Below are 16111 nucleotides of genomic sequence, written 5' to 3'. Positions count from 1 at the left end.
CTTGTGATACATCATTTCTAAATTCACATGTGAGTGGCCAGTGTTATCATCGAGTTTTCTTGATCTAAATAAAAACTGCCTTTTTAATAAAAACGCATTTGGTGGTTGCATACTCTCAGAAATCTTAGTTTTTTAAATGAAATGCACTGTGGTCGATGCCATTTCAAAAATGCTTTGTATTACTGAATATTTTCCCCCAAAGCCACATTTGAATGAAGTAATTAATCGCTAATAATAACAAACATTTACTGAGTGATTACTACGTGCCCAACTTTGTGCTGGGTGCTTTGTTCCACGTCAACCCTATGAGGTAGGAGCTGTCATCAGCTCTCTTGTACAGTGAGCAGACAGGCTATTAGAAATTAAGCCATTTGTCTGAGATCACACAGCTAGCCAGCATTGGAGCCAAGATTCGAGGCTGTTGGCTGACTCCGGAGCTCCTGTCTGTGATAGTAACATGGCCCCAAAACAAATTTAGTAGAGTAAGCCCAGCACAGACTATGTCTCCAGTGAGTTTAAATTAAGAAATTTTGTGTTGATCTTATACCAAAATACTTGATAAAAATATACAAGGTTTGTAGTATTACAGGCCCAAATTTAAGGACCATTTAAATAGTAAATTCTTGAAATATTTACTCAAGAATCTTTAACAGCTACAAATAGCTCCCTATTTCAAGGACACACAAAAATCTTAATATTAATTTTTTAAAGAAAAATATAGGCAAGTGTTAGGAAATTAATACTGCAAAGACTTAAGAATTTTATTACAACTGTTAAAAAATTGCTACCACAGGAAAGTGTAATTTTTCTAAGGCTGTGGTAGACATTTTAGGGTCTCAATTATGTCTTGCAAATAAATATCAAGAAATAGAAAAGGCCTTGAAACAGTTTTGGGCAAGCTTTCCTCCCCTCTGTCCGGCAGGCTGGCGGGTCAGAATTCTGAGAGTTCTCAGATTTTGGACACTTTGGGGCTCGTTCCCATGTTTCCATAGTCATGGTCTTTGCCAGTTCCTTTGGCTGAGGACAGTTTCACACCAAATTCTAAACAGCCTCTGTATGCTGCTTGGAACCTTTAGTAAATCTATAATAGATGATCTAGACCTGGAGACCTGGCTCTGTGCTATTGTCTTCAAACGTTGGTGATGAAACTGGAAGGAATGAAGAGCCTTGTTTGCTGTATTCTGACAATGAAGTTCTGGGTCCAGAAAAAAATAAAGGGACTACGTAGTGAGAGAGAGAAGAGAGGGCGGGAGGCAAAGGAAGCAGACCACTGGGCGATCAGAAAAAGAGTTTTAAAGCTCAATTCAGATAGTTTGGATGAAAGCATCTGGCTCCATCAGGAATGACATTACTCAAAACAGTAGCCAGCAGCAGCTACAACGAAGACTTCGGAAGAGAGAGTTTTTTCTTCTCCAAGAATGGGAGCATTGTGCAGATTACTCTTCTGATTTTGAAAACATAGATCACACAAGACCTTCGAGGGTTTTCCTTTGTGTAGAGGGTGAATCCTTAGCTCTTGTGGCCTTAAACCTTGTCCTAGACCACTCACCTCTCACTCGATTGGCTTTTCCGTTGTAGTGACATGACAGGCTCTTATCTACCACATGGCCTTTGCACTGGCTGTTCCTTATGCTGGGAATGCTGCTCTCTTGGCTGTTCCCAAGGTTGACCCCTTCTAGTTTAGGGAGACATTGTTCCTCAGAGACCTTCTCAGACCATCCTGTCCAAATAGCCCATCCCATTCCCAGACACAGTCAATCACATTACCTAATTTGCCTCTTTTATTCATCACTGTATTCCCAGCTTCTAGAATAGTGATTGGCATTTATAGGAGGCCCTCAGTACAAAAGAATTAATGAGTAAGTAGATGAATGAATGAATGATTGAATGTACATTCACGTTTTTTATTCTGTGGAGCCAGTAGTTAGATGGAGTTTGATGGAAAAGAATGATTTACCTTTTCTATTTTCCTAGGCCAATAGTTCTTAAAAGTGTGGCCCAAAACCAGCAGCATGAAATCACTACCACCTGGGAACTGTTAGAAATGCAAATGCTCGGACCACCACAAATCTACTGAGTCAGAGACTCGGGGGTGGCACCCAGTGATCTATGTTCTCATAGGTTCTCCAGGTGATTCTGACGCTTGAGGATCGGTACCCCAGGTCACTGATTCAGGGCCCGGGTCTGTCTGGTGACCCCTGCACCCCCAGCCCTGGCACAGAGTAGACAGGAAATATTTGTTGAATGAGTTAATCTGTCTCCTCTTTCCTCCCCACCCCTCACCCCGTGCCTTGCACACCGAAGGCACTGGGTATACAAATGTCGAGGAAGGGAGTTAGTGCCATTCTGAGGACCCCTGGAAAACCTTTTGTGCTCTGCACGGCAGACCTTGCCAAATTTAGAATCCCAGCTCACCCATTCCTCCTTCCTGTGGCCTCCGGAGTAGGAGAGGAAATTTCCAGCCACTACTAGGTGCTAATTTGTTTTCATTTGACCCTTAGGTTCCTGCAAGTGAGCCCAAGAGAGAGGATGATTAGAGGTGGGCTTGCCTCGCACACAGGTCCCACTAGGCAGGGAGTGAAGTGGGGAACTGGATCCAGCGAAGACTCGAGGTGGAGCCAGGCCAGTAGCACAGGCGCCAGAGGTGGCTGGAAGGGGCGGGTCTTTGCTGCTCACAGATGGGCTCCTTGTTCCCAGGCCAAGTATTGCTCTTGGCCCAAGAGGCTCCCAGCACAGAGGGACTTTCTGGGGCTCTCAGCCTGGCTATTTTTACACTCTGACTTCCAGGCCCTGCTTCCGGAACAAAACCACAAACAACGAAGGGCCACAGAGCTACTTTGAAAGGACACCTATGGCTTTCAGCTCCAACTGCTAAACCGTCCCCTGTTAGTCCCTGACAGTGCCTTCAGCGAGATACAGTGATGACAGGAGACCGTAAAGCATCTTATTTTTTTTTTTTTTTTTTTTTTTTAAGATTTTATTTATTCATTTTTTTCCCCCCAAAGCCCCAGTAGATAGTTGTATGCCATAGGTTCACATCCTTCTAGTTGCTGTACGTGGGACTCGGCCTCACGTTGGACGGAGAAGTGGTGCCTCGGGGCGCGCCCGGGATCCGAACCCGGGCCGCCAGCATCAGAGCGCGCGCACTTAACCGCTAAGCCACGGAGCCGGCCCTAAAGCATCTTAAGTGCACGACCCTGTAGGTAGGGGAGGAGGGAGAAATAGGTGGGATCTTAGTCTCTGTGACGTGCCTGAGGGTGGAGTTTGATCCTAAGGCTTCTAATGGGAGGGGCTACAGATACCTGGGCCAGCTGGGGTGGCTGCCCGGATTTACTGAAAAGAACTAGGGAGGGAGGCACAGGAAGGAAGACGCTATGTAATGCCCACTTTAGGGAGGGAGGCACAGAAAGGAAGACGCTATGTAATGCCCATGTTGGAAGTGTCCTCACGTTGATGTACCCAAACGGGGTGGTTCAGGGCTCAGAGCCAATCCCAGGGCGAATCTTGGTGCCCTCACTCACTGGCTGTTTGACCTTGGTTAGGTCAGCTGGCTGGTCTCATAGCCTCAGACTTGCAACCATTGTGTTTTTTTTCTTTTGTTTCCACCCCTATTTATTTACCTTCTAAATACTACCAAATCCATACTGATTTTTCTCAGTTCTCTGAAAAAGTAAAATTCTTTTCTACATAAGGACGTAGTTTACCCCCTTGGCTTTAAACCAAGCTGCTGTCCTCTCTGAGCCTTAGCAACAGGGATAACAATAGTGTGTCCTTCGTAGGGCAGCTGTGGATGCTCCACGAGCTCCTGCAATAAAGGAGCTGGGTAATTCGGCCTCCACTCTTCTCAGTATCCTTGTTACTTTTACTATTATTCACAGTATTTTTGTTACTAGCTCTTAGAACCTCATGGCAGCATTAATAGCACTTGGGTTGAAGCCTCAAAAGGCCTGGATTCTTGTCCTGGCTTGCTAATGTTCCCACCCCTGCCTTCTAGCTGGAATTGATGTGATCATTAAATGTGGTAATGTATGTGAAGACGTGCTTTACTTTATGGGTGGGGAACTTTTTTTTTTCTAACGAAGGCTCCAGACCCACAGTGAGGGGAGGAACTCAAGAATCATTCATTTGGGGCCTGGTTTGTGTTTGAGAGAAACCTAGGGAAAATTTAGCAGATCTGCTTTAAAATAGACAACAAAGGATATAAATCTTTATTTTAAAAATGACGAAATATTTTTTTTACTTCCACATTAATTGAAAGACTGACAGACAGACATTTGGAGAAAGAAAAGGTGAAGTAGAGGCACAGCCAGCCGGGGGCATGGAGCATGATGGGAAGAAGCCCAGCAAGGCATGCTGGGTAGAATCTAGTCTTGTCTGACCTCCCCAGGTCCTCAAAGTCCAGCCCTGCTCAGGGAGTCTGCTTGGCCTTCTTCTCCAGGGAAAGAGTCACCATAAGATTATCTTCTTTTATCCTTATTCTTTGAACCATGATGATCATTTAATCCCATAAATTCTGTAGTGAACATTTTCCGTTGGACATATAAAAATATTTTCTTTATTGTGGCTTTAATGAACTTAATATATTATTATTGTTAGCTTTGGAGACCTATAATATATAATAATAATGATAATAGCAGTAACAGTGAACATTTATGTAGTGAACATGCACATTATAGGCCAGCTTTTCATTCTGAGTGTTTCACACACTGCCCAGTGAGGTAGGTGCTATTTGGATCCCCATTTTACAGATAAGCATCTGAAGTCCAAAGAGGTCGAGTAACTTGTCCGAGGTCATTCAAATAGTGAGTGGCTGAGCCAACATATGAAGGCCCTGTACAGAGTTCATACTCCTGGTTCCCATGCCAGGCTGCATAATGTCGTGTAGAGTCTTTGCTGACTCTTCTCATTTCTGGTTTCACTGCAGTATTGAAAAATATTCTGCAGGCTTTCTATAGATTTCTCCATTTTAGATCTCTCTCCTATGGATCTTCCCTTAAGTAACCCCCACAGTTGGTCTGAGTTCCAGGCCTGACGTTCGGCAACTCTGAGATGGAATCCTGGTTTGCTTAATGCCATCCAATGCTGATCGAATTTCCTAAGGTTACTGTTGCACAGTGACTCACCTAAAAAGAAAAAAGTTCTCCAGTATGGAGGTATTTTAGGATATTCTCGCTGAAGACTAGGAATGCTATATTGTGATTCCAGAACTCTAGGCAGATCTAGGGTGCATGACGGACACTCAGTTTGAGGAAACTGCTGAGAATCAGAAGGTCAGTGAAACTATCAGCCACCATTTCCTTTCCACAACATCAGCTCCATCATCTAATAGCAAAGCTTCATCTAATAATTTTCTGAGAATCAAAAGGCGTTAGAACTTTCTCCTCTAATCACCTGGTGTTTACAGAGTTTCTTATATTGATTTAGTCTGCCTGCCGTCCTTCATGCCGTGTCTACTGCGGTACTCATTTGAGGGCAGCTATTTTAAGCTGCTTTGCAATATTTTGAACAATCTTATAACGGACGTACCTTCTTAGTATTTAGATATCTTGGCCCTGCTGTGTGCTCTTGCCTTAGCTGTGGTTTCAAACTTTATTTTAAGCAAAATTTTTCAAAAAACAACTGATCCTTGTTTTCAAGGAATATCATACGTACAAGACCAATATTTAAAACAGATAAAAATGGTGCTTCTGTGGTTAAAAGGCTCTGGAAGGTCCAGAAATTCCACCTACCTGCACCACTGTCTTCCTCCCCGATTTGATGACAGTCAGAAACCACTGACCTGTTGAATAAAGTCCAAGGTACTTATTTAAATGTGTACATAGTTTTATGTAGGGAAACAAAGCAAATCGGGGCTATGAAGATTAAACAAAATGAAGTGTAATGGGGCTGAGGTGCCTCAGAAGGAATATATCTTATTATTCCTTGTGGAACCTATTAGTAAAAAAAGAAACAAAATCTCAACTCAAATTCTCTTGGCCTCTAGCCCAGGACTCCTTCCAATTTATCGTATTATATATTTTTTTATCCATAAAAACATCCACATATACCATTAAGGGAAGTAGACATTGCTCTTAACTAGAAGCTAGTATTCCTGGGGGTTGTGAAGCTGCTTTGTTTTGTGAAATTGCACAGATATGATTTCTTCAGAATTCCTCTTTTGCTAAGTGCCCAGTTCTAATTCCCATCATTCAGGGACTTCATTCTTTCATTCATTTCTCCCTCCTTCTGTGTTCATTCTTCCTTCCTATCTTCCTTCCTTCCATCTGTCCATCCATCCAACTCATTGGTATTGAACACCTGCCATGCTAGGTGTTGGGAATATGATGGTGAACAACACGGATATGATGTCTGCTTGCCCTCACAGGGCTTGCATCCCTTACAACCAGTGTGGGATAGTGTGGTGGGGATTCTATAAATGATTCTGGAACTGTTAATAATATTGTTCGTGTGCCCACCTCACTTCCTCCATCATCATTGTTGTCATCAATTTTCAGCAATGGAATAAACCCCCTTGTTATTTTTATTCCAACAAAATCTCAACAGAAACTCAGAATATAAACCAAATATAAGTGGGTGGGTCTGGTTGAAGGCAGAACAGCCCAATTCCTGCCATGCACCCCAAAGCCCCTCTCATGCGGCCCCCAAGGTACCACCCCAGACAGCCAAACCTGAAGGCCACTGACTTGGACTCTATCAGACATTATTTCATATTCTGATAGTGGTATGTAGCTATTCTTCATATATGCTAATATCCCAGCTGTGGAGACAATTAGGATAAATGCGTAAATTCAGGCCTGCAGACCTCAAAAACCAGAGAAATGGGAACTAGCAGCTTCTTTATGTCCTTTCAGTGTCTGGCCCCAGAGCTTGTTGTCTGTGAGCCACCAGAATGGGACCAGGGAACACCCTTGGCAAAGTTTTCTCCAACTTAATCCTGAGACGCATGAATTTTACCTTTCCTGTCCCAGTTGAGATGCTAAAAGCAAAATAACAGCAGAAACAACCCTTCCACCCCCTAAAAAGACAGGACAAAGAAATGTATACACATGTTTGTTTCAAGTTGTTTCTGCAGAATTTGGGTAACTTGAAATTATTTAATCATGCTTAATTTCCTGTAGGGGGAGGGGAAATTTCCCTCATAATTTGAGACAAGTGGCAGTTTTGCCTCTGGCAGATTTAAATGAGAAAAGTGAATGCTGGGATGCTAAACAACCTCATGAATGCACATCTGTGCTCACAGTCTTAATCAACCTCTTTGTTCGGTTTCTATTTTTCTTGTTGCGGCTGTAACAGCCCCAGTGGCGCCTGATGCAGCGACGTTTGCAGAGCAAGGCCCACACACTTTCTCACTTGAATTGCTATCAAGTGCTCCCGCCTCTTGCGAATGGCCACATAGAAAAGGGCCTCGTGCTTGGAATAAAGTGGTCCCAAGGTTTAGAGCTCAAGTTTCCTAAGTTTTTCTAGGTACCTACTTTGATATAGCTGCCTGTGATTCCTCCGTTTAGCCTGCATCTCTGTGGATCTCTTATTCGACTTCCTCTTCTCTCGCCTCTCTTCTCCACCTCTTTACTCCATTCCAGTTTCATATTCAACTCAAAGAAGGCCAAGAATGAGATTTTAAAAAGCCAATAGTAATTCAGTAAACTGATAAAATATTGATATAGGCCGGGGATGGCTGAAATTGCCTAGTAGGTGTGTGTTATTTGGCCCTCTACAGGGTTGAAAAAATTATTTTTTCTTTTTGAAGGCCTTTGGACTTTGCACTTGCTTGCTAATCTGCCACAGTCCCCACCACTCTCTGTTGTACTTCACACCCACTCTACTTCGAATATTTACATTGCTGGCCTACTTTTAGAGTCACTCTGGTCCCTTCTTGAATTCCAGGCTTTTCTAGTCCACCTTCCTTGGGAATCTTCTGTGTGCAATTTGGAATTCTAAAGTATTACAAAAGACATTGCTCCTTGTAGATGTTTACAATCAAATAGGAGGAGTTGTTGAAGCAAATGAAAGATATATACACAGTACTCATTTATAGAAAGCAGTTAAAGAAAATTAGACGTGTGCTCATTGCCAAGAATGCTATGTGATGCCAACCAGTAAATCTTACTAATTTACAAAGGGATTCAGTAGATTTTGTGTGTAACTTGCAAATTTTGCTTGGGTAGTTGATTCTGGCTAATGGAGCGTTATCCTGTTCATAGAGTTCTTGGAGCTGTAAGATGACTTGAAAATGGGTCTTTTATGTCCATATTCTCAAGTGTCAACCTACCTTTCCAGTTATTTCCTTGTTTCTTTCCATATCACCCCCTTTATCATACTTTGTGTCCGTAAGATGGCTTTAGTTCTTCTCATTCGGGCTGTGGACACATCTGCGTATCGAATTCTCCTGACTATTGGTACTGAACTTGGAAAACTGTAATTTGTTTCCTCTTTTAATAAAACCCTCTTTTTTCCCACTTCCCAGCAGATATATGGAATGATCACTCATTTCAGACCGATCCAGATTTGCCACCTGGCTGGAAAAGAATCAACGACATCGCTGGGACCTATTATTGGCACATACCAACTGGAACGACTCAGTGGGAACGCCCTGTCTCCATCCCAGCAGATCTTCAGGGTTCTAGGAAAGGGTCATTTAGTTCTGTAACGCCGTCTCCCACCCCAGAGAACGAGGTAAAATGGAGTGTCTTTTTAACGGCTTAGTAGAGTGGATGTAACTTGTGATTTCTCTTTAGACTTGGTGCTTCTGCCCCAACAGGTCATTGAGGTAAGCTTTTTGATTGTCATGCACGTTGCACTTGAAATCTCAGTAATGCTTCCTCTTCTTAAACAGTGTTAATACCATCTTTCAGGGATGTTTTCATTTTTTAATAGCGTTGATCTCTTGAAACACCATTCCAGGTACAGAAAGTAAGAGGGGCTGATTAGTGGTTAAGATTCCCTGGGGCTCTCTGAGGCAGTACTTTACTCTGTAGGTGCCATTACATGGTGCTGGCTCCATAAAATATTTACACACAGAAGAACTTCTCTTGGCTAGACGTGTTATAATTACTGCATATCTTATTAGCCTTGGGTTCATTTGATTGCATGGAGAGGATGTCTGCAAGAATAACCCTTGAGAGCCCTTAAATGCTTAATTTCTATTTAAAAAAAAAAGAATTGTTTATTTAGCAGAAGTGACATTATTTTAGAAATAATTAACAGCGTAAATTTCTGCTATCCCTGAGGAAGAAATCTGGATGTTTAAACAAAGAACTGAGGCATTTAAAAATTCCATTGTGGTATTTATTAATATAAGGATTCCTGCAGTGGACCTTTGTGAATTCTGATAAAATATTCAAGAGAATTATGGTTGGAAAAGGTCACAATTAAGTAATGGCTTTTTTTGAGAAAAGTGGTTTGATCCCTGACACCCAGGCATTTCTGTCTTTTTCTGACCATAGTCTTTGTTCTTTAAACAACCTATTTTCTTTTACTTTGAGGACTTGGAGGGTATTTGAACTCCATCTCCTACCTGCAAAGCTTCTTTATATATTTGCAACTATTATCACCCTTCCTATCTTTGAAAGTAGACATCTTGTTTCCTACATCTTTGATTATTTACTTGCTCTTCTCTGAGAGGCAGTAAGACCTATATTCCAACCACATTCCTGCTGTTACTGAGCTGCGGCATCTAACTTACCTGGCGTGGGCCTCAGATTCTCCATCTTTCAAGTGGGTGGGTTGGGACAAGCTCTACCCTCATTGGTAGACAAGGAAGGGCCTTGGTTTGTTGGTACTTGGCCCTGATAATCAGGCACATGCTTTAGTTCCCCTGAACCACATAGGATTTTGTTGCTTGTCACTGGGCGGTTTTGATAACTGTTTATTGAAGCATAGTATTCCTACTCCCTAAGCAAATTTCATTCAGTCGTTTATTCATCTTATGTTAGGTTAAAGATGCACCAACACAGCCCTGGTCCTCAAGGAACGTAGCATGAAGTAGAGTCCTCTTCCTGTTTCAGCCCAGTTCATCTTGCCCTTTCTCCTTGGACCACAGGCCTCCCAGAAGCCACCCTGGCTGGATGCAGCCCCTGCTCTCACTAAGGCTCAGCTATCCTCTCTCCTTCCTTCCTGTACATCTTTTCTCTTGGCATCTCTGTTAGAATCTCATTCTTCATTCCAGGACTTTATTCTTCTATTGCAGCCCTTTAACCATCTTCACCAACAGGGGGTGCCCTACAACCAGAGAATGCCAGTGTGGGAAGGGACTATCTGATACCAGTATCCATGCATTACAGACAGGGAAACTGAGGCACAGAGAGGTCAGTGACCACTGGGTCTAGAACTCAGAGTTTCTGAATCCTCCTGAATCCTGGACCAGAATGCTTCTCACTCAACTTCCCTGGCTTCAGGATTTCAGCCTACTCTGCTTTCTTATTGTCCCAAAGATAGGGAGATTAGAGTAACTTTGAGATATTATTTCTGTTTGATGAAGATCTTATCTTCTCAATGTAGAAGAAATGAAGTCCTTTTTAAAGCCTGCCTCCTGAGGCCATGGGGTGGCTGTGATGGAGTCGAAGGAGGGCATCCTGAGGTTTATGTGGCTGGATTTTTTTTTTTGCTGGGAAAGATTTGTGCTGAGCTAACATGTGTTACCAATCTTCCTCTCCCATTCTTTTTTTTCTTCCTCAAAGCCTCAGTGCATAGTTGTATGTTCTAGTTGTAAGTCCTTCTAGTTCTTCTATGTGAGACGCACCCACAGCATGGCCCCTGACAGACGAGTGGTGTGATTCTGCACCTGGGAACTGAACCCGGGCCGCTGAAGCGGAGTGCGTGGAACTTTAAGGCCATCAGGGCTGGCTCTCTGTGGCCTCCGTGTTTTCTGCAAAAAGTCTTGGGAAGAATGCAGCACAGGTGGGCAGCAGGCCCTAGGGAAAATTGTCAGGTAGCAGAGTTCACCTCTAGTCCCTGAGCCTCCCTCTGATGCCCACTTCTGCCTGTTCTTCCCCCTTCTCTATGCCTGCTTCCCACTCCCATCTGCTGTTCAGGGTCTCTTCCCGGGCTTAGATTGTGCCCCATGGCCCTCCCTCCCCACTGGCTCTCCTAGAGTTCAGTGTTTCCCTCAGGCATCGCCGATGCTCAGGCTCCCAGCTGCTATTCATGACTTACGGTGGTTTTCAGTGTATTTTCATTAATGTCATTTCATTTGCTCCCTTCAAGACTCATGTGGCAGAGAAGACAGCTATTATATTCCCCATTTAAGAAAAGAGTTAACTGAGGCTCAATGAGTTGAGTAACCATGCAGCTGGTGTTAGGCTGGGCATACATCCAGTTCTCTGACTCGAGATCCTGTACTCTGCCCAGTACCATCTGAATTTCCACCTTGCTGTTGGTTCCATTGCTTCCTTCTGCTGCTAACCAAGCCATGGGGTTGACAAAGTCTTATCCCTCCAAGGAACTTTGTTAATGGATGCCTATTTTTTGAAGTTTCAGAGAGAGAGAGAGCGACTCATGTCCAGCCAGCACTTTAATAGACCGATGGGATAGATGTTTTTCAGGTTGATCTTTCAGTTGTTCCCTTCGTACACATTTTTCTGTCTGTCCATAAGGCCATTTATTAAGTCAAAGAACTGAGCATATTTAAAAGGCAGTAAATTAAAATCATAGAGGCAAAGGGATGAGCAGATAGAGAGAAAAGGAGGGAGAGAGTTGGAGAAAAGACACAGCCTACCACATACCCAAGACATGTAGACACTGACATGGATATTAAACAAGAGGCACTAAGGGTAATTGAGAGTATACAATGCCAGGCTCATGCCTTATCGCTCTATTCCTCATAAAACCCTATGCATCTGGGACTATAGTTGTCATTCCCATTTTACATTTGACAACATTGAGACACAGAGATGTGAAGGAGCTTGCCCAAGATCACACACCTAATATGTGGTGGAGTCAAGTTTGAATGAAGGTCTGCTGACCCCCATCCCTACTCCAGGCTTCACTATCTGTATATCAGCAGTCTTGGAGAGCCTCAGATCTCTTCATCTCACCCCAAGGGAGGGCTGTGTCATATGTAGAGCTTTCTAGAAAATGACTTCTCTTGATAACATTGTCTCAGGTGCTAATAACAGTTGAAGAGAAATGTTTATTTCTCTGACACCGTTTCTTTGGTCTCTAAATAGAATCTATTTCAACTAATTTGGAAACATGAGAGAAAGCAAAATGTGGAGGGCGAGAAGAAACTTGTAATATGTTGTGTTAGAAATGCATATTTTATTCAGCTTTTTCCTGAGCTGGCTTTTAAAGAAAAATTGCATAAATAAGTGCCAAATCTGTTGACTAAGCTTCATATAAGTTTAGGACTGAAAGCTTCCTTACAGTTTGAACATTTTACATTTCACATTCCAAAGTTCACTGGGGAAGTGTTAAGCACAGCGGATAATGTTTCCTCTGCACATGCCAGCAGTATTTTTGAAAGTTTATACACTGGCCGGGAAGCATTTGCTGCTGAAATTTGGCCCATGATGATCTCCCCCCAATCCATTGATTTGTTCCAAATTACTTGGATCTTGAATTTGAGAGAGAAGAGGGAGCCACACAAGATATTTTTACGAATACTGTTGGCCAGTAGTCAGGTCTTACTTATAATCTTTCCAGCTGACGGTGTTTCCCAGTTCCTTAAGAAGAGAGTATGGAGGAGAAAGTAGGTCTGAAGCAAGGGAAGGTCAAATTGTTTCTCAGGACTCTGATCTCTTCTTGATCATAATTCACTCTATCGCTGCATTGCTCATGGTGTCTCTGGGAGCCCTGAGCAGCTAACTCCCTAGGAGGGCAAAATGCATGTATTACATTAGAACCTACCATTTTCATATACACTTAGACATAAGATGACAACATAAAGGGGCCAGTCTATCATCATTTTACTGAACTTCTTGATCCAGTCAAGTAATCATGACATTTTAGAGCTGGGAAGAACCTTCAAGAAAGGCCTAGTGAATGCTACAGCAGTATTTCTCAGCCTTGGAGCTAAGGACTGTAGCCATGATGACCTCTGGGGCTTGTAGAACATGCTGGTTCCTTGGTCCTACCCCAGGCCGCTGAGCTAGACTCTCCGAGGTGGGACCTGGGAATCTGCCTTTATCATAAGCTTTCCGGGTGTTTCTCTGCTGAGTTAGTACAAGAGCCAGTCCTCTAGTGAATCTGGTCTCCCTGTTTTTATTAATGTTACTTCCTCTTAAATTCTTTGGCCTCATCCTGGCGTCTCCTGGGAATTATTGCTCTCACCCCTCCGCTTTGAAAGCCCTTATTCTGTAGTGTCTCTTTGTAGTATTATTACTTGTGGCATGTCAGTCTCCCTCCTGAGGGGTCAGGACCTGTGCCCCCCATCTTGTGTCCCCAACACGTGGCACATGGTGAAGTTCATTAAATGTTTGCTGAATGAAGAAATACACAGCTTCAGAGCTGAGGGAGCTCTTAGTTGGCTTGCTGTGGTGGGAAAGCCAGCACTAGAGCCCTGGGCCTCCTGCCCCTTCCCTAGCTTACCGTTTCTACATTGCACTGCTGCTCATGGAGACTCATGTAATCACACAAGCGTTTGTAAATCTGTTTACTAGTTTGATATATCTGTATTTTTTTTACTTCTCTGGATTGCGTTTGCATGATAAATCATAACTCTATTCTTCTAATAATGTTGCATCCAACAAAACACATGTTAAAAAGAAGGAAAAATAGACACACATATGTGGATACAATGCTCATGAACATTGCCTGCCTGTTCTTTGGAATTCCAGAATTCCAGGTACTCTGCCATGTATCAGGGCCACACAAACCAAGGCTCAAGATCTTGACAAAAGAGGATTAAGAAGCATTAAGTCATAACGCTTTGTAGTCCATAGGCCCCCAAACTTTTTATTCTGACAAATGGCCTTGTTTCTTTTCTCCATGGAAAGAGTAGAGGGTAAGGAAACGTCCATTTCCTGGGCACCTTCAGGCAGCCAGTCCCCAGGCTGAGGGCTGACATTCTTGATCTCACTCTGTCCACGCTCTGATTGGAGCTCATCTTAGCCCTGTTTGACAGACAAGGAACTGAGCTCACAGAGCAAGTGTGAGCAGAGGTAGGATTTGAACCCAAGCTTTCCAGCAGGCTGTGTTAACTTCAGAACTTCTGAAGTGCACACAGAGATGACGTGATTACAACTTCACCAAAGCCCCTGTAGAACATTCAAATGCTTTTCCCTCTACCTAAGTTCTCAGCAGGTTCGACCCTCCACCCTTGCTCTCCAGTTTGCATTTGATACCACTGTGTAGAGACTTTCTTAGCACCTCATAGGGACTTTCTCATACTCTCAGAACCCATCCTCAAGAACACCCTGTGGGCACTGTCAAAGGATGAACTCCAGTATTAGCTTTTTTCCTGAAGAAGGACAAAGGCATCATTTTTGTTTGATTTGTGGAATTGCTTTCCAAGATCCCAGAAGAGAAGTATGGAAGAAAAAAGTGCTCAGCAGTCAAGGTTATACAATTGGTTTCCCTTAGTGGGTCCACCCTGGCACGGCTTCTGCTGTGTGGTCATGAGTATGCCATGCTGGAAGATCATGAAGTGTCATGATGGGCGCCGGGCTCAAGGCACTGGGTCAGTGTCCGCTGTCTCTGAGGGGCTAGGGCTCCAGGGCTCTCCCAGAACTGAGTGTGATCACTGTAATCAGGGTCAGGGGTGCTGCAGCCTGGGCAAGGGCAAGATGAGCACCATGAGAGGATGTGCCCAGCTATGACTCTGGCACCAGAACATCTCTCAGCTGTACGAGGCTTTAGCTGCACTGCCTGCAAGATTATCCGTTGGGAGGTCATTGCTCATGGAAGATGGTCTCTGTTCTTCCGTAACGACCCTTTTTCCCTTTCTCTGTGTCTGTGTCTTTCCTGAGGCGTGTTGCACCACCTGCCTTTTCGTCTCTTATTGTCTCTGTCTCTTCTCTTCTTTCGTCTCTCACTCCCGCCACCCAGACTACAGGCTGGGGTGGCTGCAGAACCAAAGACTCTGTTGGGTTGTTTTTTAAAAAAACTTACTAGCTAAAATATTGTATTTTCTCTTCTTAATTAAAAAAATTAGATGAATAGAATATGTAGGTCTTAAAATTTAAGACAAATTGTTTTTTTCTTTCATTGCCCTTAATTATAAAAAGGAAAAATCATGGTCACTTATACAGGGGAGAAAATTTCTGAAAATGAATATTTTTAAATAGAGGAGGGAAAATAGGTCTTTTGGCCTAGTCATAACATATAATGTTAGTCCAATTTTTCCTTACCTGAGTTTTGTACTAAAGGGTTTCTTTAGGAGTACCCATGTTTTTTAAGCATTTGGAAAATCACTGTATAGGGCCTTTGTTTATTTAAATCAGGAAAAGGTGATTGTTGGAAGTTTGCCAGCTGACTCATGTCTCTGTGGCATAAGAGCTAGAGTCATATAGTCGTAGAACTATAATCAACTTTTACTTTACAGGGACCCCTACACCCAAAGAGTAAATACATAAAAAATTTTTTAAACCACACACACATACAGAGAACTGTTTTAATTAAATGCTAAAGGTTTTCTGAATACTTGTTTTAAAAAATATTCTTTCTTTCTAGTTCCAACACAGTGTCTCTTGAGGATAGTTTTTGATTTCAGATTCCTTTTGTTAAACACCCACTCTTTTTTTTAATTTCTCCAACAAGAACATGATTACCTTGAGCGTTCCTAATTCACCATCTGATATCCTTTTTCAATGTTCAATATAAATGAAAAACAAATAGTGCTCACATGTAAACAGTGATGACAATTTGGGGTCAAATAGGCCTGTTTTGCTTTTTAAAAAGAAATTTTAGCTAAAAATTTTTGATCTTTCAGGTTCTTATCCTGATTACTAAACGATGGTGATTCTAAACCTTTCTTGGTCACTGGCCCCTCTGAAAATATGAGAAAAGTTGGGGATCTTCTCCCCAGGAAAACACACATGCACAGAAGCCCCCATCCATTTCAGGGGGTTCACAGGTCCCCTCAGGTGACTGAGCACTGCTTTTGGGGATGGAGTAAGGAGAGATAAGGCAAAATTCCTGCTCTTTTCCTCAATAAAACAGATTATTTAAAAAAAAT

General features: G+C 42.8%; 1 protein-coding gene across 16 annotated transcripts in view; it reads left to right on the top strand.

Moving 5' to 3' along the window:
* APBB2 (amyloid beta precursor protein binding family B member 2) overlaps positions 1 to 16111 on the top strand; it is a 367521-nt gene that overhangs the window by 235773 nt on the left and 115637 nt on the right. For 14 of the 16 annotated variants that reach the window (XM_087434240.1, XM_014786909.2, XM_087434229.1 and 11 more), the window contains one exon: positions 8465 to 8673. In XM_087434240.1, coding sequence (XP_087290366.1) covers positions 8465 to 8673 — 209 coding nt within the window. The remainder of the gene's footprint in view (positions 1 to 8464; positions 8674 to 16111) is intronic. The other 2 variants (XM_087434241.1, XM_087434244.1) reach the window with 1 other exon arrangement.

Source organism: Ceratotherium simum, chromosome 8 (genome assembly GCF_057802395.1).
Source record: "Ceratotherium simum simum isolate JZ-2026a chromosome 8, ASM5780239v1, whole genome shotgun sequence".
Lineage (NCBI taxonomy): Eukaryota > Metazoa > Chordata > Mammalia > Perissodactyla > Rhinocerotidae > Ceratotherium > Ceratotherium simum.
The sequence above is the reverse complement of the archived record's forward strand: the minus strand, read 5'-3'. Positions and strand labels throughout refer to the sequence as shown.